Source organism: Perognathus longimembris, chromosome 1 (genome assembly GCF_023159225.1).
Source record: "Perognathus longimembris pacificus isolate PPM17 chromosome 1, ASM2315922v1, whole genome shotgun sequence".
In the NCBI taxonomy this organism is placed as follows: Eukaryota; Metazoa; Chordata; class Mammalia; order Rodentia; family Heteromyidae; genus Perognathus; species Perognathus longimembris.
This window is the reverse complement of record NC_063161.1, coordinates 156,674,040-156,701,469: the sequence shown is the minus strand read 5'-3', so window position 1 is coordinate 156,701,469 and position 27,430 is coordinate 156,674,040. Positions and strand designations below refer to the sequence as shown.

The window sequence follows — 27,430 nt, the reverse complement described above, 5'->3', positions numbered from 1 at the left end:
CAAGAGTTTCATCATCCCCTTCCTGCTGCGGCTCCTTGTAGTTCCAAGTCCTCACTTTCGGTGGTACTGGTGTTTGAATTCTGGGCCTTGTGCTTGATAGGTGTCTACCCTAGTTACATGAACCTCGCCACCACTCCCCACCCTCTGCTTTGCTTCTCAAGTAGGGTCTCATATTCTTGCCCGGGGTTGGCCCTGGACTGAGATCTTACTATCTTAGGATCCTCAGAGCGGTTGGAATTACAGGCATGAGCCACAAAGCCTGGCCTGAGTCCTCTTAACTGGCCACTTGCCCAAAGCCCCAGGCTTCTGAGTGACAGCTGGCCTAGGCTGGGCCGCTTGGTGGGAGTTGAGGGTCGTGGGAAATGTCCCTACCCAGGCTAGTAGTGTGTGGGGGGCAGGGGAGGCCGCCTCCCCCCTGCCCTATCCAGAATCCAAGTGAGCCAATGGCCAGAGAGGCAGGAGACAGGGCCCGTGCAGGTGAGGGTGGACTACAGGCTCTTAGGTGGGCTCAGGCAGCAAGCACACAGACTAAGAGGAGACGAGGCAGAGTTTATTGGCCCCTGAGCCCACCCCCCCCACCCCAAGCTTCCTCCTCTCATAGTCAGGCCAAGACGAGGATGGAGGTGACAGATAGAAATGTCCCACCTTAGGGACCGCCAGGCAGACCTCAGGGAGACAAGTATGCAGGAGTGTGCAGAGACAAGGGACACTGTCGTGACTTTCTGCTGAAGAGGGGACACGGGCAGCCATGCTGGGTGGCCCTCCTCTTCCAGTCTTGGAGACTCGAGCAGGGTTGAATGCCACTTGAGTGGTTCTGGAGCCAGGATCTCCTGGCCACCTGCTGGGTGGCCACTCCCTTGCTCTCTGTTGGCTTCCTGAGTTTGAGGACTTCTGCCTTGGTCCTATTTACAAGCTCCCTGCTTTCTGGAGGGAGCTTGGTGACCTGTCTCTCCCTGCCCTGGCTAACCCGAGTCATGGTCTTGAAAGTGCTTCAGTCTCAGCCTGGGGCCCCCAGGTTCCACCTGGCCCAGGAGACAGAACATGGACAGGAGGAGGCTTTCACGGAAAGCCCCTGGCAGAGCGGGGAGGTGGCAGTGTGTCACGTTTTGGAGGGAGGCGGTCAGCACCTTGGGATGGAGGTGCGGGCCCCGCTTGCTTTGGTCTGGCATCACCCATGACCCCTCTCGAGTAGAAGCTGCGGCTCTAGGCCCAGCCTCTGCTGGGCCTCAGAGGGACATGGGGTCAGATCACAGCTTCTCCTCGCCTGCCTGGATGCGGGCGTAGGCCTCCTGGTCCAGAGGGACGTAACGGCCCTTCCGGGCGTCCAGGTAGAAGAGGTCGTCTTTCACCACGGCTGGGTCAAAGCCCTCCTTCCGCAGCTCTGTCTTCTGTAACTTGTAGGTGCCTGGAGGGGGTAGGGAGAGAGAAGAGTCAGAACGAGCAGGGCAGGAAGCCTGGGTGCTGAGCAGGAGCAGCCAGGAGGGCTGGATGGAAGGGTGGGAGGCGAGGCCAAAAAAGCACATTCAAGGGCTGGGAATATGGCCTAGTGGCAAGAGCGCTTGCCTCATATACATGAAGCCCTGGGTTCAATTCCCCAGCACCACATATATAGAAAATGGCCAGAAGTGGCACTGTGGCTCAAGTGGCAGAGCACTAGCCTTGAGCAAAAAGAAGCCAGGGACAGTGCTCAGGCCCTGAGTCCAAGCCCAGAGACTGGCACAAAAAAAAAAAAAAAAAAAGCACATTCAAAGCACACTCCTCCCACACTGTAAACTGCTTCTCTGGGCAGCCCCGGAAAGAGGAGGTAGGAGGCAGACATGGGGGTAGCTGTGTAACCCCCCAAAACAAATTTATAGCGAGGGGAAGAAGGGAAGCTAAATGCCCAGCATATCCAGTGAGTTCAGCCGAGCGAGTGAGAGCCACAACCTGGGTGAGCTGGGTGTTCTCACTATGATGATTCACTTTATCTTGTATGGGGGGGGGGGAGTGAGGAGCTGGGCTCTATACCTTAGATTTTGTGTTCAAGGCTGATGCTCTACCACTGGAGAAATAGCTCAATTTCCAGATTTTTGGTGATTTATTAGAGATGAGTCTCATGGACTTTCCTGCCCAAGCCAGCCCCTTTGTTGTTGCTGCTGTTGTGGAGCTTGAACTCAGGACCTAGGAACTATCCCTGAGCTCTTTTGCTCAAGTCTAGCACTCTACCACTTTGAGCCACAGCGTCACTTCTGGTTTTCTGGTTGTTCAATGGAGATAGGAGTCTCATGGGGACTTTCCTGCCTGGGCTGGTTTTGAACTGTGATCCTCCAATCTCAGTGTCCTGGGGCAGTTAGATTACAGACATGAGCCACCGGTGCCCCCAGCAGTGCCAAGCCCCAGGCTGGCTTTTAACTGCAATCTTCAGAGCTCAGTCTCCTGACTAGCTCAGATTACAGGCACTTGGCTGGCTCATTTATTTGACTATCTACAGCATACAGATATTTCTCAACTCCGGTGCTCAGTCTTGTGGGAAAACAGGATCCCTAGCTCTTACCCTGTCTGATCAATGAATCAAAGAAAGCTAAGAACAAAAGTTTAAAACTAGCTGGGCATCGGTGGCTCACACCTGTAATTCTAGCTACTCAGGAGGCTAAGATCTGAGGATCTCCATTCAAAGCCAGCCTGGGCAGGAAAGTCTGTGAGACTCTTACCTCCAATGAACCACCAGAAAACAGGAAGTGGTGCTGTGGCTTAAAGCAGTAGAGCGCTAGCCTTGAGATGAAGAGCTCAGGGACAGCGCCCAGGCCAGAGTTCAAACCCTATGACCAAAAAAAAAAAGCTTAAATCTGGGCTGGGAATGTGGCCTAGGGGCCAGAGTGCTTGCCTTGTGTACATGAAGCCCTGGCGTTCAATTCCTCAGCACCACATATATAGAAAAGGCCAGAGGTGGCACTCTGGCTCAAGTGGCAGAGTGCTAGCCTTGAGCAAAAAGAAGCTTCCAGTGCTCAGGCCCTGAGTCCAAGCTCCAGGACTGGCAAAAAAAAAAAAAAAAAAAAAGTTTAAATCTACTGTGGGAAAACCATAGAACACACAGACACAGGTAATTATTTTGTGAATAGAACTCCAACTGCACAGAAAGTAAGAATGGGAATTAACAAATGGGACTAAATGGAAAGGTTTTTTTGTAGCAAAAGAACAATGAACAGAACCAAAAGACAATGCATAGAATGATGGAATGGGAGAAAATATTCACTAGCCATTCAACAGATAAAAGATTAATATATAAAATATACAAAGAGGCTGGGTGCCAGGCTCATGCCTGTATTCCTAGTTACTTTGGAGAGGCCGAGAGGTGGGGATCATGGTTCAAAGCCAGCCTAGCCAGCCCATGAGACTTATGTCCAATGAAATATCAAAAAGCTGGAAATGGAGCTATGGCTCAAGTGATAGTGTGTTAGTTTTGAGCAAAATAAGCTTAGGGACAGGGCCTAGGACCTGAGTTCAAGTCCCAGGACTGGCACACATGTGCGTGTGTACACACACATATACACACACTCACACACACAAATATATCTACAAAAAGCTCAAAAAATTAAAGTGAAAGAACAAGTAAACCAGTTAATAAATGGGCAAATTGAACAATTCTTAAAAGAACAGATGGCTAATAGATATGTTTTTATCCATAAAGAAAATGCAAATCAAAACCACACTCAGATTCCATCTCACCCCAGTCACAATGGCATCCACCAAGAAGCAAACAACTTGGGTTGGAGGCAAGGCTCAAATGGTAGCTGTAAACAAGCAAGCCAATCACTTGGCTTGAGTTCAAGCCCTGGTATCAGAAACGAGAAAAAGAAAACAAGGGGCTGGGAGTGTGGCTTAGTGATAGAGTGCTTGCTTCCCATACATGAAGCCCTGGGTTCAATTCCCCAGCACCACATATATAGAAAACGGCCAGAAGTGGCGCTGTGGCTCAAGTGGTAGAATGCTGGCCTTGAGCAAAAAGAAGTCAGGGACAGTGCTCAGGCCCTGAGTCCAAGCCCCAGGACTTGCAAAAAAAAAAAAAAAAAAAAAGAATGTAGACCGATTTACCCAACAGCAGATGTATGGATAAAGTGTGACAGACATACATACACACATGTGTACACACATGCGTATACATACATATGCATATGTACATATAAATACAAGTACTCTATGGAATACTTCACAGCCATAAAGAAAAATGAAATTGTGTCATTTATAGAAAAATGGATGGAACTAGAGAATATCATGTAAAACAAGATAAGCCAATCTCAAAGAGCCAAATTTAGGGCATTTTCATTCATCTGTGGAAGCTAGTCCTAAAAGACATATATATTCGTGGATGTGTACATGTTATATACACGTTACAAATATATAGAATCATGTTTTACGTAGAAAATCAAGCCAGGTGCCAGTGGCTCCCACCTATAATCCTACTTACTCAGAAGACTGAGATCTGAGGATTGTAGTTTGATGCTAGCCCAGGAAGGAAAGTGTGTGAGACTCATCTCTAATTAAACAGCAAAAAGTACAAAGTAGAGCTGTGCTAACCTTGAGCAAAAAAGCGAAAGGACAGCACCCAGGCCCTGAGTTCAAGCTTTAGGACCAGCACAAAAGGAAAAAAAGAAAATAGAAAAATGAAATATGTTGAAATTGGTTTAAGAAAGGAGAAAGGAGGAGGGTAAGGGACAGTGAAGGGTAAGTTTGATAAGGACACATTGTATACATGTACAGAAATGTTACAATGAAGCCTCCTTTGTACAAATAATGTGTGCTAACAGCATCAATCTCTGAAACAGTTTGATTAGTCATTTCTTTTTCTTGATGGTGGGTTTGAACTCAAGGGCCTGGGCGCTACCCCAGAGCTCCTTTTGCTCAAGGCTAGCACTTTACCACTTTGAGCCACAGGGCAACTTCTGGTTTTCTAGTAATTAACTGGAGATGAAAAGTGTCGTGGCCTTTCCATCCCTGGCTGGCTTTGAACCTCCATCCTCAGATCTCAGACTCCTGATTATCTAGGATTACAGGCACGAGCCAACAGTGCCCAGGTAATTAGTCACTTTTTTTTTATAAAGTAATACATGAATCTTTTTTATTTTTTTGTCAGTTGTGGGGCTTGAACTCTTGGCCTGAGTGCTGTACCTCAGCTCTTCACCTTAAGACTATGCTCTACCACTTGAGAAAGTAACAGTCCCACTTCCAGCTTTTTGGTTGTTAACCAGAGATAAGAGTCTTATGGATTTTCCTACCTGGGCTGGCTTTGAACCGCAATCCTCAGTTCTTGGCTTCCCGAGTAACTAGGGTTACGGGTGTGAGCCACTGGTGCCAGCAGCTATGCATCTTTCAATCAATGACTGGTATCAGCCTCACCAGAGAGAATACTGGTGCTAAGGGAGGCCTTCTACCAGCCAGTAAATGGTGGAGGAGGAATCGGAACGCAGTTTTCCCTGCCCTGCATCCCTCCCTGGGCCCCCTTGCTTCTGCACTGTGCTTTACCGGTTCTCCCAGCTGGAGCCTCCCAAATCTGGACAGGCCTCTGACTAGCTCTGGCCAACAGAATGGGGCAGAAGCAATGTCATAGGAGTTCTGAGTGGATCTTGGCCTCAAGGGGCCTTGCTGCTTCTAGCACTGCTTTGCGGGGTACCCGACACCAGTGCAGCCCTGGGAAGGAAGGAGAAACTGCAGGAGCAGAGACAACCATTTCTTCCCAATGAGGCCCTAGCCTGGTGCTGAATATATGTTGGCTATTTGAAATGGAAGAAAAGTCAGATTGGAGTTCGTCAGTCACACTAGCCACATCTTAAGTGCTGGATATCTGTGCAGCCTTGTAGCTCCTGAACTGGACAAGCTGGCAAGTCACTAAGTGATGGCAGCTCTTTGAGCTGAACTTAGCCCTAAAATTGCTGAGCCACAGAACCGTGTGCAACGAAGTCTCTTGAAGCCCATTGGCCATGGCCATGTATTCTACAGAAAGGTACCTGGAATCAAGGTGTGAGCCTCCTGCCTCTCCCGGACAGAAGTCATGGGTCCCAACCTTCAGGGACCTTGAAAGCTCAGTCAGAGCCTGACCCGCGTCCCTGGCCCTCCCACAGCTTCACAGGCTTCCTAAGGCCCACGTGCTCACTATATGACAGAGACACATCAGCAGGAGAAAGCTGACCAGCGAGCCAGGTCATGCACAGGTGGCCGAGACAGAATGAGTGATGGAAAGAGTCAGGAAAGGGCCTGGGGAATATGGTGGTCCTCCCAAGGACTTCGAGAGAGCCAATGCTGAGCCAGCGGAAGGATGGCAGGGCCCCGCTGTGTGGACAGGGGCCCTGGGCGCATCACTTGCCTGGACAGGTACACTATCCCTTCCCTCATCTACCCAGAGCCCCTGTGCCATAGGTAGTCCTCACTCCCTCCTCACCCGGAAACTGGAAACTTCTGCAGGACCCAAGTTGGTTACTAGCCTGCTCAAACACTTCTGCGGCTCCCTGCTGCCCCTAGGAGAGTCCCCGCCCCCACTCTGGTGCACTAAGTCCCTGGACTTCCTGCCACTGCTTGCTGCTGCTCCCTAAGCCCCCAGTTTTGGGGGTCTTTCTATTTTTATATCCATCATGGGGCTTGAACACAGGGCCTGGGCACTGTCCCTGAGCTTTTTTGCTCAAGGTTAGTGTACTACCACTTTGAGCCATAGCTCTACTTCTGGTTTTCTGGTGGTTAACTGGAGATAAGAACCTCACAGACTTTCTTGCCTGGGCTGGCTTTGATCAGGATTCTCAGATCTCAGCCTCCTGAGTAGGTAGGATTATATGCATGAGCCACTGGCACCCTGGTGGTGTCTCTCTGTGTCTGTCTGTCTCTCTCTCTCTCTCTCTCTGTGACGATACTGGGGCTTGAACTCAGGGCCTCAAGCTCCCATTTGGCTTTTTCGCTCAAGGCTGGCCCTCTATTATGTAAGTAACACTTTCACTTCAGTCTTTTTGGTAGTCAACTAGAGATAAGAGTCTCCCAAACTTTCCTGCTCAGGCTAGCTTGTGAACTCAGCCTCCTGAGTTGCTGGGACTGTAGGTGTGAGCCACTGATACCCTACTCTCTCTGTCTCTCTCAGTTGGTTGTGGTGCTGCTGTTCAAATAAGAGGCCTTCTGCATGCTAGGTAAGTACTCTACCTCTGGGGCCTCCTTCATTCCGTTAAAGCTGGAACCCTGGGGCTGGGGATATAGTCTAGTGGCAAGAGTGCCTGCCTCGGATACACGAGGCCCTAGGTTCGATTCCCCAGCACCACATATACAGAAAATGGCCAGAAGCGGCGCTGTGGCTCAAGTGGCAGAGTGCTAGCCTTGAGCGGGAAGAAGCCAGGGACAGTGCTCAGGCCCTGAGTCCAAGGCCCAGGACTGGCCAAAAAATAAATAAATAAATAAAGCTGGAACCCTTTCCTTCCTCAGGGATTTCACATTTGCTGTTTCCACTGCCTGGACTACCTGCCACCCTGACAAAAGCCCTCCTCATTCAGAGCTCAGCTGAAACACCCTCAGGGAGACTTACATTCACCCCAAATGCCACCCCCTCCATTCAGAGAGAGAGAGAGAGAGACAGACAGACAGACAGACAGTGTTTTCCTGGGGCCTTAACTCAGGGTATAAGTGCTGTCCTGAGCCTTTTTTGGCTGAAGGCCAGTGGCTCTGCTACTTGAGCCACAGCTCCACTTCTGGCTTTTTGGTGGTTAGCTGGAGATGAGAGTCTCATGGACTTTCCTGCCTGGGCTGGCTTCTAATCATGATCCTCAGCCTCTTGAGTAGCTGGGATTGTGGGTTTGAGCCACTAGTACCTGGCTCCTTCATTCACAAATTTTTTTTTTCACCTAATTTTTTTTTTTTCACTTGTGCTGGTACTGGGGCTTGAGGTTAGGGCCTTTGCGCATGGCTGGTGCTGTTTTAGCACTTGAGCCATCCCTCCGCTTCTGGCTTTTTGGTGGTTAACTGGAGATAGTCTCAAGTACATTTCTGTGCTCTACACCACAATCCTTGAATCTCATCGGAGTCACTAGGATTACAGGCAGGAGCTACTGTTATTCAGTTTTCCATTTATTTTTCTCCAGCCTGACATGCATATGCAGTCATTCCAAAGCTTTGGAATTCCTTGTCCTCTTGCTACCTACCCTCTGGTTCTAAAAGCTCCAAGAGGGCAAAGGTCAGGTCAGACATCTGTCCCCAAGGCCTAGTGCAGTGCCAGGCACTCAAGAAGTGGATCCACTAGTGGCGACAACCTGTCCTCTCTGAGGGCAATTTCTCAGTTACCCAGCAAGGATGTGCACGAAGGGCACAGAAGAGCCACCGCGTCTGTCTGCAGGCACAGGAAAGCCCCGGCCCAGAACCCAGGTGCAGGAGCAGGGGAGGGGCACACCTGTTTTGTGCAGTTCAGGCAGGAAGCGGAGGAAGATGGGGCGGGCGTACAGGGGGAGCTCCTTCCCCAAGGCCTGTGCAAAGTGCTGTAGGTCACAGCTGCCTGTAGGACTGGCCACGGCAGCCATTCCTGCCCGGCCCTCAGTTCCTGGAGGAAGAAGGGCAGAAGGTGAGCAGTGGGCAGCGCCTTTCCACGTGGATCTCTCCCCCTCTCGACACATACCTGGGACCTCGACACCATACACCGCCACGTCAGCCATGTTCAGTAGGCGGCTGAGCGTACCCTCCACCTCGGTGGTAGACACGTTCTCGCCTTTCCATCGGAATGTGTCCCCCGTGCGGTCTCGGAAGTACAAGTAGCCCAGCTCATCCATCACCAGCACATCACCTAGGAAGGGGCGGGTGAGGCAGGACCTGGGCATGGATCAGGGGAGCCCTGGGCATGTGTTTGCTGATGGTAGCGGATGGTACCTTTATCCCTCCCCGCATATTCTGGAAAGGGTAGCCAAGGGTTGGGGACTCACCAGTGAGGTAGGCTTGGTCTCCCTTCTTGAAGACATCCTTAGCGATCTTCTTGTTGTTGGCACCCTGGTTGAGGTAGCCATCAAAGCGGCGCAACGGGTCTTGCTGAATGATGCGGCCTACCAGCTGGCCTGGCTGACCTGGGGGCAGGGAAGGCACAGTAAGGACTTGCCCTGTGCTGCCTCTGCCATCTGTCCTCCTCACAGATACACCCGACATGCTCATCTGACTTGACTTACACTGTCTACCAGAGAAACACCCATTTCTGGGGGTCAGGAGTTTACCTCAGTGCCAACCATGTGCTTAGCATGCATTAGGTCCTGAGTTCAATCTCCAATACAAACAAGAAAGAAAGAGCTGGGTACAGGTGGCTCACACCTGTAATCACAGCTACTCAGGAGGCTGAGATCTGAGGACTGAGGTTCACAGTTTGAAGCCAGTCCCTGCAGGAAAGTCCATGAGACTCTTATTTCCAATTAACCACCAGAAAGCGAGAAGTGGTACTGTGGCTCAAAGTGATAGAGTACTAGCCTTGAGCTGAAGAGCTCAGGGACAGTGCCCAGGCCCTGAATTCAAGCCCAATGTACCCCCCCACACACACACACAAAAGGAAAGAAATGAAGAAGGGAAAGAAGGAAAGAAAAGAGGGAGAGAAGAAGCAAAGAGAGAAAGGGAGCAAGGAAGGAAGGAGCCCAAGAGTTCTCTGAGGGCTGGAAGCTCATCTTGGCAGGTTGGCCCTCAGTGACATGTATCTACAGGCAGCAAACATGTATAGCTCCATTAGACAGCCAAACCAGCCAGCACCATGGAGCCCCCTGCTCATTCTTGTTCCACTCCAAAAGCTTTGTGTATTCTTGTTTGTTCGTTCTTTGGTCAGTCATGGGGCTTGAACTTGGGGCCTGGGCGCTGTCCTTGAGCTTTTTTGCTCAAGGCTAGCACTCTGCCACTTTGAGCCACTTCTAGTTTTCTGGTGGTTGATTGGAGATAGTCTCATGGAGGGCTGGGAATGTGGCTTAGTGGGAGAGTGCTTGCCTTGCATGCATGAAACCCTGGGTTTGATTCCTCAGTACCATATACTGTGGCTCAAGTGGTTGAGTGTAAGCCTTGAACAAAAAGAAGTTCAGGGACAGTGCCCAGGCCCTGAATTCAAGCCCCAGGACTGGAAAAAAAAAAAAAAAGTCTCATGAACTTTCTTATCTGGGCTTTGAACATGATCCTCAGATCTCAGCCTCCTGAGTAGGTAGGATTACAGGCGGGAGCCACCAGTGCCTGGCTAAGTTCATGTTCTTTACCACACAATCCTCAGGTCAATCCAACAAGATGGGTGCTGTCCCCACCCCTGCCTGCAGACGAGGGATGCAGGCACCAAAGACCAGCTCAGCTACAGCGCAGGCTACGAGGAGGGCCAGGAGCAACCCCAGAAGGCCAGGCCTCAGGCCCTCTGGTCAGCGTCACGAGAACGAACTGAGACATGGATGGGATGGTGAGTGAATGAAAGGATAGACTAGGAAATGAGTCATTTGTGGTCCTAGTCAGCAGAATTGACTAATGACAAAAAGTCAGAACAGGCTCCTTGCTGGGCACTGGTGGCACACACCTATAATTATAGCTACTCAGGAGGCTGAGATCTGAAGATTAAGGTTTAAAGTCAGCCTGGACAAGAAAAGTCTGTGGGGCTCTTATCTCCAATAACCTACCAAAAACCCAGAAGTGGAGCTGTGGCTCAAGAGGTAGAGCACTAACTAGTCTAGAGCAAAAGAGGCTTAGGGATAGCACTTAAGCCCTGAGCTCAAGCCCCAGGACTGTTACCAAAAAACAAACAAAACTAAACAGCCTCTTCGTGTATTCACACTGGCTGACTCCCCACTTAGGCCAACACCTCCCCGTCCGACCTCCAATCCCCACCCAGAACAGACCTGGCTGGCAGGGAATGCAGACGCCATCAGGGCCCCGGATCAGCTCCATGGTGTCCTCATTGACACGGACAAGCCGGATGGGGTACACGAAGGACAGGATGCGGCTATTGAAGCCACAGGCCCCCACCTGTGAAGGCCAACACTTGGGCTGGGTTCTGTGGGCCCTGAATTCAAGAATGAAGGCAGGCGGTGCCCCTACCGTGACGCCCAGGCCTTCTTGGGATCCATCCCCGTGGCAGCCCTGCCACCTCCAACCCGGACGGTACCTGGCTGTCAAAGTTGCCCAGGCTGCAGTTGCACTCGGTGGCCCCATAGAACTCGGCCACCTGGGGAATGTGGAAGCGGCTGGAGAACTCTGTCCAGATGGACTGCCGGAGGCCGTTGCCCAATGCCATGCGTACCCGGTGCTGGGTCTCTGCCTCCCGGGTTGGCTGGTTCAGGAGGTAGCGGCACAGCTCGCCGATGTACTGCACAATCTGAGGTGGGTGTGGTGTGGGTCCAGGCTCCCAGTGTGCCATGCCGCCCTGCCTCCCCATCCCCCCACAAGGGCTGGCTTCCATCTCTGGGCCCCAGTGTGTCATCACCCAGGGAACCCTTCGGAACCACCTCAGCTACATGACGGATGCTGCAGAGGGGTGTGGGGGGGGGGGTGTTGTACCCCTCCCTTCTCACTCACGGTGCAGTTGTACTTGATACAATCGTCCCAGAACTTGGAGGCTGAGAACTTCTTCCGGATCACCACGGTCATGCCATGAATCAGGCACTGGCCAACTCCCACGATGTTTCCTGAAGGCAGAAGGCCTGGAGGTCAAGGAGACCTAACCCCTCTTACCTAGGCCTGCTTCTTCCTCCTGTCCTGCTCAGCCTACACAGACCAATCATACCTCTCCACTGTTCAGACACTCATCCTGCCTCCCAGGTGCATCAAGCACACATCTTGGGGGACTCTGGAACTGGCCCTAAGCCCATGAAGGTGCCATTCATCCCGCAGGGCTAAGCTACCTGCCCGACTTTGGCACCTCCCCCCTGCCTCCTCTGGGACGTCATCCAGGCTCCCATCCCTGGCTCTTCCTGCTGCCACCCACTCACCACACCCTCTCCCAGCATCAAGGTTCCTGTTGTCTACCTTGTCCCACCTCCCTGAAGCACCTGAGGACAGGAACTGTACTCACTCAGACTCTCCCTCAAGTCCCCACAACCAAGCAGTAATGCCCACACCAGTGGGAACCAACTGTGTGCCAGCCCAGGGGCCCCTCAGGATAAGATGTGATCGTTGTCAGTGGACAACAAGATGGAGTCAATGGCCACTTTCTGTCAGAGCAGAAGGGTGGGGTCCTAAGGAGCCAGGGGCTCTGGGAGCTGCTGAGTGGATGCAGGGTCACCTGCTGAGTGGTAGAGGGGGAGGCAGTCATAGACAATGTCGTTGGGCCGCATGCGGAATCCGTAGTATACCAGGGCAGCCATGCGGTAATACCTGAGGGGACAGGACAAAGAGCTGGGTGGGCGCCCTGGAATGCTGCAGGAAGCTCCCTCTCCACCCCCCTCCCCTGGCACCTGCCCCTCACCTGCTGTGTACAACGATGGCGGCTTTGGGTAACCCTGTGGTGCCTGACGTGTAGATGTAGAAGAGCGTATCTGAAGACGACAGACACAGAGGCAGCTGTGAGAGGGCACAGCACAGGGCCAGGCAGGGGGAGAAGGCCTCCTCCAGGAAGCCTGCAGGGATGGCCTCCACTGCATTCTGCTCTAACAACTTCCACAAACATTTGCTGGGCCTCGCCCTGTGCCAGACCCAGCAGGGAGCCTTGGCTGGGAGGCGCACACAGGGCTGGTCCTCTCGGAGGGCCCTGCTGAGTGGGACAGTGACACGAGGACACAGGCCGTTCTGACACTGAGCACCGGAGGACAGGACTCCACGGAATGACTCCCATTTATAACAACCACCTCTGATTCTGGGCCTGCAATGTGCCAGCCTAGGGATATATAAGGGCAGCAGAGTGAGCCAGCCTCGGGCCTTGTCCTCGAGCAGTTTATACAAAGCACTCAGGACTCAAGACAACAATGACAGTGAGGGCTGACCACTGACAGCTCTGCCTGCCATGTTCCAGTATCAGGACTTGACCATGTGCTTGTTTCTTTCTTTTTTTCTTCTCTCCCTCCCTCCCTCCCCCTCTCTCTTGTCAGTTGTGGGGCTTGAACTCAGGGCCTGGGCACTGTCCCTGAGCTCTTTTGCTCAAGGCTACCACTTTTAGCCACAATACCACCTCACCTCTGGTTTTCTAGTGGTTAGAAATAAAGAGTCTCACGGACTTTTCTGCCTGAACTGGCTTTGAGAAACTAAGTCCTCAGATCTCGGCCTCTTGAATAGCTAGGATTACAGGCATGAGCCACCAGCGCCCAGTGCTTTCAAAGTGAACTCATAAAGCAGGATCTGTTGCTCTCCCCAAACTTTATGGCTGTGTGACCCAAGGCCCACAGGGCTGGGTGGGTATCTGTGGTCACACTGGGAAGTAGCAGAGGCAGGAGAAGGGCTCAGATGTGGCTCAAGCACTGAGCTAGTAGGCAATGGAGCAGGCTGGCGGCTTCAAAGGGAAGGGATGAGAAGAGCCAAAGAGCTGAGGGACTGGACAGGCTGGAGTGCAGAGGGTGAGAAGGCCACCTGGAAGAGGCCTGGAAGGCAGCTCAGGTCGGTGACGGCTGGGGACCCAGAAGACCGGAGATCCTGCACTGGACACTCAACCACCTCGGCTGGGACGAGATTCAATCCAGACCCCCAGAGCGCAGTGGCCCTGCTCCCTGGGCATCGGCAAGGCTGCTCCACCACTCACAGAACTAGGCTTTGTACACCTTGTTGGCCCCTGGCACTTTTACACACATCAGGTAATTTCACCTGTTAGTCCCTCCAGCTCCCCAGAGTTTCTGTCCCCATTCTCCACACGGAAAAGGGAACATGTGACTTATTTAAGGCACAGGTCAGGTTTCCAGGGAGACCCAGGTCTTCTAGCCCTGAGGACGAGGCTGGATCTGTACCCATCTTGGGGGGTGGGAGGGAGGAAGGAGATGGGATGAGGGCCCACCTGTGAAGCCCTTGTCAGGGAGACTTGTCAGGTGCTTGGGGGCATCCTCCAGCAGAGGGTCCAGGTGCTCTGTGCTGGCAGGCACTGCGCTGGGATCCCAGGGGCCGGAGCATAGGAGGCTTAGTGAGGAATCCAGACTGTCATGGATCTCACAGACCGCTGTAGAAGAGACAGGAAGCTCTGTGTTCCCAGGACCTTTCATCGTGACAGGCTGACCATGTTGTCGGGGGAGACGGGCAGATGCAGGGCGGAGATGGACGAAGCAGCTTAACAGCTGCAAGAGGTACAGCCTAACCTCCCCGTGGCCTCCTTACACGCACTTTCCTGCTCTCACAGCCCTGGGAAGCAGGGGCAACAATAGCCCATTCTATAGGTGAGGAACGGAGGTGCTAAGGATGAGAAAGATGACTTTATCTCCCACCAAGGTCTGAACTCTGACTCCCTGTTCTACATTGCTCAGTCCGGTACTCGTTAGAGGACAGGGGTGGGAGTCAGAGCCCCTCACCATTCCCTTCACAGGGGGAACCTTCTCAGGCTGCCCTGAGGCCATACACATATTCACTCATTTACCCGGGGCACTAGGCAGTCCTAGCCCATCAGGTTCACTTCCTCTGGTTTTTTATCTTGAACCCGGGGCCTCAAACATGTCAGGCAAGTGCTCTATAACTGAGCCACACCCCTAGCCTCTCATCTTGATTCATCCAACTCTCTCCCCTCCCCCCACCGTACCCTCACAGTGTGGTGAGAAAGAACAGGAACACTGTGGTGAAGCCCAATATCAAATTGTGGTCTTGTCATTTACAACTGTCTGACCCTGGGTGAGCTCCTCACACCCCTTTAAACTCACCTCATCATCCATAAACCCAAGGTAATAATCGCTCCCTTTGGGTCTTTGTGAAGATCAGAGCCACTCTTGTAAAGCAGCACACACAGCACTTACAGTGCCCAATGCCGCAGCAAATCAAACACAAGCTCTGCAAGGAGCATGGAGTGTAAATGCTTGTGCCCCTTGCAGAGAGGAGGTGAATGAGGCCTAGCTAGTCGTGGGGATGGCCACCGTCATCTCTGAGGGCCAGCAGCTCTGCCACCTTGCAAACACCTTCTTGATAGCAGGGGTGCTACAGATGGGAAAACAGGCTCAGAGAATCTTTTTTTTTTTTTTGGCCAGTCCTGGGGCTTGGACTCAGGCCCTGAGCACTGTCCCTGGCTTCTTTTTGCTCAAGGCTAGCACTCTATCACTTGAGCCACAGTGCCACTTCTGGCCTTTTCTATATATGTGGTGCTGAGAATCGAACCCAGGACTTCATGTATATGAGGCAAGCACTCTTGCCACTAGGCCATATTCCCAGCCCTCAGAGAATCTCCTACTTTCCTGATAGCGCCCAGAATCTCTGACTCCAGGGCCTGGCCTGGACCCACACAGCCTCCTACAGGGATGGAAGGGCCTATCCCCCACCACCTGGGACTCACCTGGGGCCATCTCGCTGCCAAAGATAAGGATCTTTGCCTTGGAGGTGTCAAGGCAGTGGCGCAGGGCATCACGCCGGAGGTTGGTATTGATGAGGGCAGCCTCCACACCCAGCTTGGCCATACCCAGCCACAGGCCCACAAACTCATTGCGATTCTCCATGAAGAGAGCAGCCACATCGCCCAACGCCAGGCCACGGGCCTGCAGGAAATTGGCTACGCTACTAGAATAGTCATCTAGCTGGCGGAAGGTCCAGTGAGTATCTGTACCCTCGAAGATCAGGGCTGTCTTGTCTGGGTGGCGCTGTACCATCGAGTAAAACATCATGGGGATGGTCCTTCCCTCCCGTAGGTACCGTCGGACCTTTGCCTTCACCTTTAGGAGCACCAGGCCGCCGCTGTATGGGAAGAAGCAGGGAGCTGTGGCCATAGGACTGGGATGGGGTGGGCACACTGGCCCAAGTTGCTGTCCTACTGGCCTGAGCCTCAGAGGCCAGCTCTCTTATGACATTCCTATATTGCTGCACCCGCACCCTTTCACCAAGCCCTCCTGATGAGGCTATGAGATCATGTGATTTCCCTCCCCTGATGGAGGAAGATGGAGGTTCTCATAGTGCCATGGCTTGTCCAGGGCTTCATAAGCAGAATGTGGCTGAGCCTACATTTGAGCCCCTGGCCTCTGTAGCCCCACAGCACAATTCCTATTCCCCTCTAAGCTGTTACTCTGCTAGATGCCACCAGGGCTCCAATGTTGCAGCCCATGGTCCAGACTTTTCACCTGGGGCCTTCTAGACTGTACCACCATGTCTATAGGAATCAGGATGAATGTCTCCCTGTGAGCCCGGCTGGCAGGCCTCTGTCTCACTCATCGACTTAACTTCCAGGCCTTCTCCCCACCGAGCACGGGGAACATGTTCAGTGCACGTGGAACTACCTGACAACTCCCCTTTCCAGCCCCACCCCTGCCACCCTCCAGCCCTTTGAACTCTGCAAGCCTCTGCGCCTCTGCCAATGCTGTGACCTCTGACTGTACTCCCCTCTTTCTACCCACTTTATAGCATCTCTCAAGTTCAGCTCCTTCCTCCAGACCTCTCAGATTCCTGGCCTGAGGCCATCTCTCCTTACTCCATGCTCCCACACACTACCATTCTTCACGTACGGCCACTCCATAGATAGCTTTTTGTAATCAGCCCCGATTGACAAATGCTGAGCCACCAGTGGGTGTGGCTCACTGTACTGGACACTGGAAGAAGCAAGATTGCCAGGGCGTCTGCCCATGTTGCACTGTCAATTTAGAGAATTATCTTGTCTCCTTCTTATCTCCCAGCTAGTGTGAATCTGGCAAACTGGATCTGCCTTGTTCCTCTCTGGGCTTCAGAGACAGTCTGGCACCTGGCATAGAATCACTGGGAACAGGTTTTCTCAGGCATCTAATGTGGGAGCCTGCTCTAGAACCCAATGCCTCTGGTGTCAACCTGAGGACAGGTCCTTTCCATGGAGCTCCTCTTCAGCTTGTCATAAATGAGTATCTTCAGGACACCTTGTGGATGTCTCCTCAACACACATGGAGTTTGATACATGTCACTAGTCCTCAAGATGGCAGTACCACGTAGTATACAATCTGCTCTTTTCGAGTGCAGTGGGCTTGTGCCGCTAGGGAAAATGAGGTTTGATGCGGGGACATTCTGGGAGTCAGGAGCTCAGCTATGGCCGGAGCAGATACTCACAAGACATCGCGCCTGATGGTCTTGATGAAGATGCGGATGAAGCGCCAGCCACCAGACCCCAGGTAGAGGAGCAGTAGGGAGAACCCCACCTGGGTCCAGGGCAGTTTCAGCACCAGTTTGGAGAACAGCAGCGCCCCCACCAGAGACGCCCCAAGCAGCATTGTGGCCTGTGGGCAGAGAGAACAAGTCAGGGGACCCAAATATCTGTGTCCATGGGCCCCCATTTCCTAGCTCTGGGGTGGCTGAGAACAGGAGTCTCTTTCTGAGCTTGAGTCACATGGCCAGCTGGAAGGGGCTTAAGACTTAAGAAAAGGGTTTGGGGAGTGAACCGTGGGAGGCTGGTCTAGCCTCTAGGTCTATCTCTGGCTACCACTTTCCAAATGACCTTGGGGAAAGCCTCTCACTCATTTCAGGCCTCAGAGTCCCAATCTATGTGATGGGTTAGGTAAGATTTGTTCTTAGAACCTTTCCAGTCCAAACAGGGCAATCCACTCTCCTATATCCGAGGTCCCTAACCAAGATGACTTGAGGGTGGGTACTGATTTAACTGTTTACGGCTTAACTCCTCACCCAGAGACGCAGGAAGATTCCAGGGATGATCAGGCCAAGCCACAACACCCAAAGGGCCAAGGGATACCTGCTCAGTCCATGCCCAACAGTTCAGGTAGAGTTGTGCCTCTACTGGGCGACAGAGGGCGACACAGCAAAAAGGAGGTAGGTGCCTGAGAGGTGACAGTGGCGGGGAGGGGGAGAAAATGATTGAGGGATTTATTTATTTTTGGTGGCTTTGTTGTTTTGACAGTGGTCTCCCTATGTATCCCAGGCTGGTTTGGAACTCACCATCCTCCTGCCTCCACCTCCTGAGCAATAGAGGAAGCCTCTGACCCTACCACATACACACTCAGCAAGCTACTCAGATGAATCTTCGGGGTACTGGTAATCTTAGGGGGAGGGGTAAGGCTCTGCCCAAGGGCTGGGCTGAGATTAGGGCTCGGGCTTTATTCCTGTCTCTTTGCAGACCTGTCCAAGGGAGCAGCTAATGGGACTTGAGGTTTTCCTATTCTTGGGGAGAAGGCGAAGGTCAAGGCTGTGAAGTAGCCCGAGAGCCTACAAGGTAGGATAAGAACACGGCCTGGACCACAGGGAGGAGCCCTTAGAGATCTCCTCTTCCCGGAGAAAAGTATAAGCTCAGGGTAGCGGGGGACATCGAGGCAGAGTCCCCAACACCACCGCCAGGCTCTCCAAGGTTCTTAGACCTCTGCTCTCCCAGAATCTGCCAAAGAATGGGAAAGACACTCGCCTAGGAAGGCTGGGAGACGAGGTGCGGAGAGAAGGGGGGTGCCCCAGTTCCCTTGAGCCCCACGTCAGGTACTGCAGACCGCCCTTGTCCCTAACCAGCCCGGGTAGCTGAGCGCCGGGCCGGGCGATCCGGGCAGGGCGCGCCCTCATCCCCCAGGCGTGCACCGCCGCCGCTCCCCACAGGGCCCGGCGCGTTCCCCCGCCGGGGATGCCCCGGCCCTGCCTTGGCTCACCGGGTGTCGGCTCCGACGCGCGGCGCCCGGTCCAGATGCGGCTCAGCTGTGGCGGCGGAGCGGCGAGCGCGAGGGGCATCGGCCGCCCCTGGGCGCGCACGGCAGAGACTCCGCAGCGCTCCGCCGGCTCTGAGCCGCCGCGCTCCTCCCCCGCCGGCCGCCTTCACCTAAGCGGGGTGTGCCGGCCCGCAGCACCGCCCCTCGCGTCGTCCCGGCAGTTGGCGAGCTCCTCCGCCTCCGAGCTCCCCACGGTAGCGCAGCGCAACCCAGCCCCGGCGCGCCCCGTCGCCGCCCGGCCCAGCCGGCTCTGCGCGCACCGCGCCACAGGCGGTGCCGCTGCTCGGCACGCTGGGAGCTGTAGTCCGCTGGGCGCCGCGCGGCATGCTGGGAGTTGTGGTCCGCGCCGCCCACACCCGCGCGGGTCAGAGTGGCTATGACCCCGCATTCCCTGGGATCCAGACGAGCAGGGGAGCTCCACCCCACCCCGCCGGCTCCCCCCACCCCCCCTCCACATCACAACCGCGTTTGGAGGCTATGGAGACTCCAGGGCTCACGTTCCGGCCCGGTCAGAATATAACCAAAGCCTGGCGCCACACCCTGGGGGTGTGCTAACTGGGACATTTCAGGCAGAGGTGAACTTGGCGCGGTCTTTGGCAACCGGCTCTGTGGCGCAATGGATAGCGCATTGGACTTCTAGTTTGACCTGGAGTGGTGATTCAAAGGTTGTGGGTTCGAGTCCCACCAGAGTCGAGTTTTGGCAGCTCTGACAATTGGGGAAGAACTTGAGGCATGGCTTTAGATGATGCCCTAGATTAACCTTAGTGGTGTGGTTTCTTTGTCTTTTCTTCTTTTTTCTTTTTTGCCAGTCCTGCGGCTTGGACTCAGGGCCTGAGCTTTCTACACGAGTCTAGCACTCTACCATGTAAGCCACAGCTCCATTTTTGGCTTTAAGAGTCTAATGGGCTTTCCTGCCCAAGCTAGCTTGGAACCTGGATCCTCAGATGTGAGCCTCCCGAGTAGCTAGGATTCACGCGTGAGCCACTAGTTGCCCAGCTAACCATAGTATTTGGTGGTTTTGGAAAAATCAAAATTCTTCTTTTTTCTTTTTTTAGCCAGTCCAGGGGCTTGGACTCCGGGCCTGAGCACTGTCCCTGCTTCCTTTTGCTCAAGGCTAGCACTCTGCCACTTGAGCCACAGCGCCACTTCTAGCCGTTTTCTGTATATGTGGTGCTAGGGAATTGAACCCAGGTCCTCATGTATATGAGGCAAGCACTCTTGCCACTAGGCCATATCCCCAGCCCCAGAATCAAAATTATTTTCAGGGGCTGGGGATATAGCCTAGTGGCAAGAGTGCCTGCCTCGGATACACGAGGCCCTAGGTTCGATTCCCCAGCACCACATATACAGAAAACGGCCAGAAGCGGCGCTGTGGCTCAAGTGGCAGAGTGCTAGCCTTGAGCGGGAAGAAGCCAGGGACAGTGCTCAGGCCCTGAGTCCAAGGCCCAGGACTGGCAAAAAAAAAAAAAAAATTATTTTCAGAAAACCAGTTTACTAGGAAACCTAAACCTAGTCTCTTATCATGCCACTTGCCTAGCTGAGGACTGTCAGCCATATTCTGAGCCCCGCGGCCCATGGGCCTCTGGAAGCCAAATTTTGTGATGATCAAACATGGTGACCACTCACAGATGCTAATTGACCCTAAAGAGATCTCTTAATCTCTCAGGAGTCTTAAATTCTTTTCAGGACCCACTCATAGGAGTTAAAGAAGAAATTTTGGTCTAATGAAGACTTCGACCTATTTCTTCTGGAATAGAAGTTGTACCTTTTTGAAGGAGCTAGGTAAATTTCACCACCTCTACCACTTGAACCACAGCACCACTTCTGGCTTTTTCTGTTTGTGTGGTACTGAGGAACTGAACCCAGGGCTTCATGCATGCTAAGCAAGCACTCTGCCACTAAGCCACAGTCTCAGTTCCTGTCTCTGAGCTTTTATGGTCAAGGCTAGCTCTCTATCACTTGTTTCACAGCTCCACTTCTAGCTTTCTGGTGATCAATTGGAGATAAGAATTTCACATAGGGGCTGGGAATATGGCCTAGTGGCAACAGAACTTGCCTTGTATACATGAAGCCCTGGGTTCGATTCCCCAGCACCATATATATAGAAAACAGCCGGAAGTGGCACTGTGGCTCAAGTGGCAGAGTGCTAGCCTTGAGCAAAAGGAAGCCAGGGACAGTGCTCAGGCCCTGAGTCCAAGGCCCAGGACTGACAACAACAACAACAACAACAACAAAGAATTTCACATAGACTATCCTGCCCAGGCTGACTTCGAACTGTGATCCTCAGATCTCAGCCTCCCTGAGTAGTTAGGATTATAGGCGTGAGCCACCAGTACTCAGCTCTTGTTTCTTTCTTTCCTTTTCCTTTTTTTTTTTTTTTTTTTTTTTTTTTTGCCAGTTGTGGGCCTTGGACTCAAGGCCTGAGCACTGTCCCTGACTTCTTTTTGCTCAAGGCTAGATTCTACCACTTGAGCCACAGTGCCCTTTCATGGCATTTTCTATCTATGTGGTGCAGAGGAACCGATCCCCAGGGCTTCATGCATCCAAGGCAAGCACTCTACCGCTAAGCCATGTTCCCAGCCCTCTCAGTTTCTTTTTCTAATTATTTTATTTTATTTTTATTTATTTATTTATTTTTTTGCCAGTCCTGGGCCTTGGACTCAGGGCCTGAGCACTGTCCCTGGCTTCTTTTTTGCTCAAGGCTAGCACTCTGCCACTTGAGTCACAGCGCCACTTCTGGCCATTTTCTGTATATGTGGTACTGGGGAATCGAACCCAGGGCTTCATGTATACGAGGCAAGCGCTCTTGCCACTAGGCCATATCCCCAGCCCTATTTTATTTTAATTATTATTCTTTTTGCCAGTCCCAGGGCTTGGACTCAGGGCCTGAGTACTGTCCCTGGCTTCTTTATGCTCAAGGCTAGCACTCTGCCACTTGAGCCACAGCGCCACTTCTGGCTGTTTTCTGTATATGTGGTGCTGGGGAAGTGAACCCAGGGCTTCATGTATATGAGGCAAGCACTCTTGCCACTAGGCCATATCCCCAGCCCCCTCAGTTTCTTTTTATATTTAAAAAATAAGTGTAACAACTATGACAAGCAATGTACTCACTACCTTACATATGTAACCATAACTATAACCTCTCTGTACATTACCTTGACAATTAAAATTTTAAAAATAGGTGAAGTTGGGCATGGTGATAATGCTTGTAATTCCTGCACTCAGGAGGCTGAAGCAGAAGGATGGAGTCTTTGAGAGCAGCCTAGCTACATAGGGAGTCTCTGCCTTAAATATAAAAAAAAGGAAGATAGGAGAGGCCTATGGTGAAGCCTATGCTTAACACACATAGTCCCTGAGCTCAAGCCCCAGTACTGGCGAGGAAAAATAGAAACAATAATAAAAGTGGAAACATGATCATTCTTACCTCATAGTACTGTGAAAATCCATAGGGAGTATTTGAGATTGGGTTTGACGTTCTTTCCTTTTTGTTAGTGGTGGGGCTTGAATTTGGGGCCTGGGTGCTGTCCCCGAGCTCCTTTTTGCTCAAGGTTAGTGTTCTCCCACTTGAGCCACAGCTCCACTTCTGGCTTTTTCTGTGATTTGAGTCTCATAGACTTTCCTGCCCAAGCAGGATCCTCAGATCCCAGCCTCTTGAGTAATAGCTACGATTATAGGCATGAGCAACCGGTGCCTAGCTGACATTTTTATTATTGCAGCTTATATGCTCACTGAGAACAAAAACTATACAAATGAAAATCTAGAATCAAAGGTTATATCTGATTGTATCCATAGGGCTTAGCAAATAAGGTGCTCAGAAAATGTTTATTGGCTCACTTAAAAGGAAAATGAATAGTTAGACAGTATGCTGAAAATGAACTATCCAACTTGTATGTGGAAATGGGTGTGAAAAACTGGGAGGGAGCAAGGGAAGGGGTGACATTGTCCAAAAGGAAATGTATTTATAGGCCAGGAGCCCGTGGCTCAAGCCTGTAATCCTAACTATTCAGGAGGCTGAGATCTCAGGATCGCTGTTCAAAGCCAGACTAGGCAGAAAACTATCAGTGGTGCTGTGGCTCAAGTGGTAGAGCACCAGCCTTGAGCTCAAGAGCAGAGACAGCAGCGCCCAGGTTCCACGTTCAAGCCCCACAACCCACAAAAAAAAATTTTAATTAAAATTTTAAGGGGCTGGGAATATGGCCTAGTGGCTAGAGTGCTTGCCTCATATATATGAAGCCCTGGGTTCAATTCCCCAGCACCACATACATAGAAAAGACCAGAAGTGGCGCTGTGGCTCAAGTGGTAGAGTGCTAGCCTTGAGCAAAAAGAAGCCAGGGACAGTGCTCAGGCCCTGAGTTCAAGGCCCAGGACTGGCAAAAAAAAAAAAAAACAAGCAAAAAATAAATAAAAAATGTACTCATTACCTGACATATGTAACTGCAACCCCCCCATACACCACCTTTATAATAACAATAAACATATTTACACAACTAAATAGGAGTGGCAGTGACTCACGCCTGTGATTCTAACTGCTTGGGAGGCCGAGATCTGGGGATCATGGTTTTAAATCAGCCCCGGCAGGGAAAGTCTGTGAGATCCTGTTTCCAATTAACCACCAAAACCCCAAAGCGAAGCTGTGGCTCAGGTGTTAAGAGTGCAAGCCTTGAGTTACAAAGCTAAGGATCAGCAACCCAAGCCCTGAGTTCGAGCTCCAATACTGCTTCCCCCACCAAAATAACTATTCAGCTTATTTGCAAAGACGGCAGGAGAATTTGGAAGAGGATACTGGTGACCAGCCACCCAGTATCCTCCATGCAGACTTGTCACACAGGTAAAAGTAAAGCCAGACCCCACCAGACAATAGGCCAGGCCTGAGGTGGGGAAGCAGAGGACACAGAGCAGACAAGACAGTCTATCTTCAAGTTGCCTTGTCTAGACAGGAAGGTGAGAGTAAGTCTAGAATAGGTGCCCCTCATGTACTTCAGGCCTATTATTGTCCGGTTATTGTGACTGTCTTCTTCGCATCACAGCCAGACACAGCTGGGGTAAACTCTGTCCCAGCTGTGAGTCGGGGACAGTCATTTTCCCTGCAGAGCCCCATTGACTTTTCCTGTTGAATAGGAATGCTTCCTTCAGTTCCCTGCTCCCTGTGAGCCTCTCAGCTTCTGGACTCAGCACATACCCTGAAGATGTCTAAGAAGTGGCTGGAAGCTGGTGGGCTTGGGCATCAGGGCACAGCGGGAGGGGGTGCTTTTGGGGGGGGGGTCAGGCCCTTGTGTGCCTGTGGCAATGGAGAGCTTCTGGGAGATTTGGAGAAGGGCAAGGACTGGGTCCTGACCAGGGGAGGCTTCTTTCCATGAACATGACCACCATATGCCCTTCGCCAAGGAACACCAGTGTGGAAACTGCCTTCCGTCGCACTTGGAGGAGCTTAGTTTGTCCAGTGACACACAGTAGGTGTGCGGCTCCGTTAGGCTTGAGCAGTAGAAATCTCCTTCCAAACGAATGCCTCTGACTTGCCTTTGTACGTGGTGTGACCTTATAGGTCTTCAGGGGCTTTCCTGGCCATGATAACTTCCTTTTCCCTAGAGCCTATGATGTGGCAATAAGCCTAATTTGTACCGTTTACTGAGCCTTCCCATGGCCCTCTCAGAACTAGGTGCCTTACTTGCTATTTGTCTCACTTTCTGATGGGAACACAGAGGCTACAGGGCAATGACACCACTGCAAGGGAGCAGAGCTGGTGAGTGGTGGGGCCAGGTGCCCAAACACTGCCTTGTCCTTACATAGTGACAGGTTTGTTTTGTGGCACCGAGGTTGAACCCATGGCCTTGGGCATGCTAGGCAGGTGCTCTGCCGTAGGGCTACACCTCCAGCACACAACCTACGGCTTTTATCAGGCAGGAGGAAAAAGGGCTTTCTCTGGGCTGTGAGGGAGAACTCAAGGCCTGCACATTCCAGAACAGGCTAGCCCCCAGTCCTGCTGTGACCCCAAGATCCCAATATGTTAAGGTTCTAGTAGGGAGCCGGTGGCCCACGCCTGTCATCCTAGCTACTCAGGAGGCTGACATCTGAGGATCATGGTTCAACGCCAGCCTGGGCAGGAAAGTTCATGAGACCATTTTTAAAAAAATCTTTATTTTATTGTAAAGGTGGTGTACAGAGTGCAAGACATTTTTTTTTTTTTGGCCATTCCTGGGGCTTGAACTCAGGGCCTGACACTGTCCCTGAGCTTCTTTTGCTCAAGGCTAGCTCTCTACCACTCTACTACTTGAGCCACAGTGCCACCACTTCTGGCTTTTTTTGCTAATGTGGTAGTGGAATTGAACCCAGGGCTTTGTGCATGCTAGGCAGGAAAGTCTGTGACACTCTTATTAACCAAAAAAGTTAGCAGTCGTTCGAGTGGTGGAATGCTAGCTAGCTTTCAGCAAAAAAAAAAAAAATCTCAGGGACAGTGCCCAAGACCCGTTTTCAAGCTTCAGTACTGGTGTGTGCGTGTGTGCACAGCACAGCACACACACACACACACACACACACACACACACACACACACACACACACACAACTCAGACTGGGAGCTGGAAGTATGGTTCAGCAGTAGAATGTTTGTCTAGCAAGGCCCTGAGTTCAAATTCCAGTACTACCACCAAAACACACATATACACAACTTAAAAAAAAGAACTCAGGCCAGGTGTGGTGGTACATGGCTATAATCTAGCACTGAGAGGCTGAGGCAGGACTGAATTCAAGCCAGCCAGCATAGCAAGACAATGACACAAAACCAGACACAATGAACCATGAAACAGATGACCCAGAGGTTTGTTGCAATAGCTAAAGACATCTTGTTTTTTACATAGGAGCCAAAAACATAGACTGGAGAAAAGAGACAGCCTCTTCAACAAATGGTCTTGGGAAAACTGGCTGTTTATATGTAGCAGATGAAACTAGACTCCTACCTGTTACCCTGTATAATCAACTCTGAGTGGACCTAAGAACATCTGAAACTACTGCAGGAAAACATATGTTTGTTTTCTAATAGGACTCCAACTGCCCAGAGAAATAAAAGCAAGACTGGACAAATGGGACTGCAAGGGAACAATGAAATAAAACAAACCACCTCCAGAACTGAGACAGCCAATGGAATAGAAGAGAATATTTAACAGAGAAAAGAGATTAATACAAAGAATATACCCAGAGCTCAAAAAAAAGTAAACATTAAGGGCTAGAAGCATGGCTCAAGTGGTACAGCACCAGCCTAGCCAGCTGAGTAAGCAAGGAGACTGAGTTCAAACTCCAGTACTGACAAAGAAGGAAAGAATGAAGTCTGGCCCTGGTGGCTCATGTCTGTGATCCTAGCTGCTCGGGAGGCTGACATCTGAGGATCACATTCAGAGCCAGTCTGGGTGTATAAATCATGACCTCTTACTGTCCAGCAAAAATCTGAAAGTGGAATTGTGACTCAAGTGGTATAGCAAAAGCTTTGACCAAAAAAGCTAATAGACAGTGCCCAGACTCTGAGTTCAAGGCCCACCCCCCCATCCCCTGCCCAAAAAAAAAAAAAAAATTTATCCTATTATCCCATTGGAGAAAGGGTAGGGGAGTGGGGAGGAAATATCACAATGAAATCCCCTTTGTATAACTAATGAATGCTAGCAGAAGTCAGTGATAGTATTATTTTCTCAACCATGAGCTCATAGCACCGAAGCCATCCCCATGGTTGGGGGACCAGAGGGGTAGGAGATCCACGTGGAAGACAGCTGCGCCCTCACATCTGACTTGCTGGGCTGCAGTGTATGGTGGGGAAGCCATGGAAATGGCTGCCATGATGGTTGAGACACGGCGGGGGTGGGGGTGGGGGTGCCTTCTCTTCCTGCAGTTCATCGAGTCGGGACAGCTGCTTCCTGTGGAGAAGCCCAGGGCTGGAAGCAGAGGGCAGACCCAGGTGACCACCTTAAAGGTGCCACGTGAGGGGCCTCCCGTGCTTAGCACTGACTGGCATATAATACAGCTGTGAATAGGCTGTGGCCACTGTTGACACTGAGATATGGGGAAAATCAACCAGAGGCTGGTAGCCTGCATCCTGGTTCCTGGGCCAACTCCCTGGCTGCCTCTGGCCCTCAGCGGACCTCCCACGATGAGGAGCAGGCCCTACATCCTCAGAGCCGAGTGCCATTTCCAATGGCACTTTCTACCCTGCCAGTCTCTAGTCCTTGCTGACAGAAGGAAGGTGCTTGTTTGCTATTCCAAGAGGAACTATGGCCTAACAGCTTCCTTCTGTGAACATGAGGTGAAATAGCCACGCCTGGGTATAACAGTACATTTCTGAAATTCCATCACTCAGGAGGCAGAAGCAAGAGGATTTCAAGTTCAAGGCTATCTTGGGTTACGTGGGTAGATTGTCAAAAAAAATAAAAACTGGGCTGGGGATATGGCCTAGTGGCAAGAGTGCTTGCCTCATATACATGAAGCCCTGGGTTCAATTCCCCAGCACCACATATATAGAAAATGGCCAGAAGTGGCGCTGTGGCTCAAGTGGCAGAGTGCTAGCCTTGAGCAAAAAGAAGTCAGGGACAGTGCTCAGGCCCTGAGTCCAAGGCCCAGGACTGGCAAAAAAAAAAAAAAAAAAAAAAAGAAAAAAAAGAAAAAGAAAACGGCCAGAAGTGGCGCTGTGGCTCAAGTGGCAGAGGGCTAGCCTTGGACAGCCAGGGACAGTGCTCAGGCCCTGAGTCTAAGGCCCAGGACTGGCA

The 27,430-nt window shown here is 51.7% G+C and overlaps 1 protein-coding gene and 1 non-coding gene across 4 annotated transcripts; one reads left to right on the top strand and one right to left on the bottom strand.

The window, feature by feature from the left end:
• Positions 1 to 520: 520 nt before the first annotated feature.
• Slc27a4 (solute carrier family 27 member 4) lies at positions 521 to 18,819 on the bottom strand. Of its 3 annotated transcripts, XM_048344078.1 has the most exons (15): positions 18,630 to 18,819; positions 17,938 to 18,261; positions 17,735 to 17,819; positions 17,098 to 17,264; positions 15,374 to 15,768; positions 13,904 to 14,062; positions 12,392 to 12,461; positions 12,209 to 12,300; positions 11,503 to 11,612; positions 11,093 to 11,302; positions 10,827 to 10,953; positions 8,913 to 9,050; positions 8,612 to 8,776; positions 8,390 to 8,536; positions 521 to 1,405 (listed from the first exon to the last, which is right to left on the bottom strand). In XM_048344078.1, exons 4-15 carry the CDS (start codon positions 17,256 to 17,258, stop codon positions 1,248 to 1,250), a joined length of 1,932 nt encoding a protein of 643 aa, XP_048200035.1. In that variant the 5' UTR covers positions 17,259 to 17,264; positions 17,735 to 17,819; positions 17,938 to 18,261; positions 18,630 to 18,819; the 3' UTR covers positions 521 to 1,247. The 3 variants fall into 3 exon arrangements, with proteins under 3 accessions (XP_048200035.1, XP_048200025.1, XP_048200017.1); XM_048344068.1 differs by lacking the exon at positions 17,938 to 18,261; XM_048344060.1 differs by lacking the exons at positions 17,735 to 17,819; positions 17,938 to 18,261 and having other exon boundaries at positions 522 to 1,405.
• A 469-nt stretch (positions 18,820 to 19,288) lies between these two features.
• On the top strand, positions 19,289 to 19,379 carry Trnar-ucu. The gene is given in 2 exon segments: positions 19,289 to 19,325; positions 19,344 to 19,379. It is a non-coding gene; the product is annotated as a tRNA-Arg (tRNA).
• The last annotated feature ends 8,051 nt before the right edge of the window (positions 19,380 to 27,430 follow it).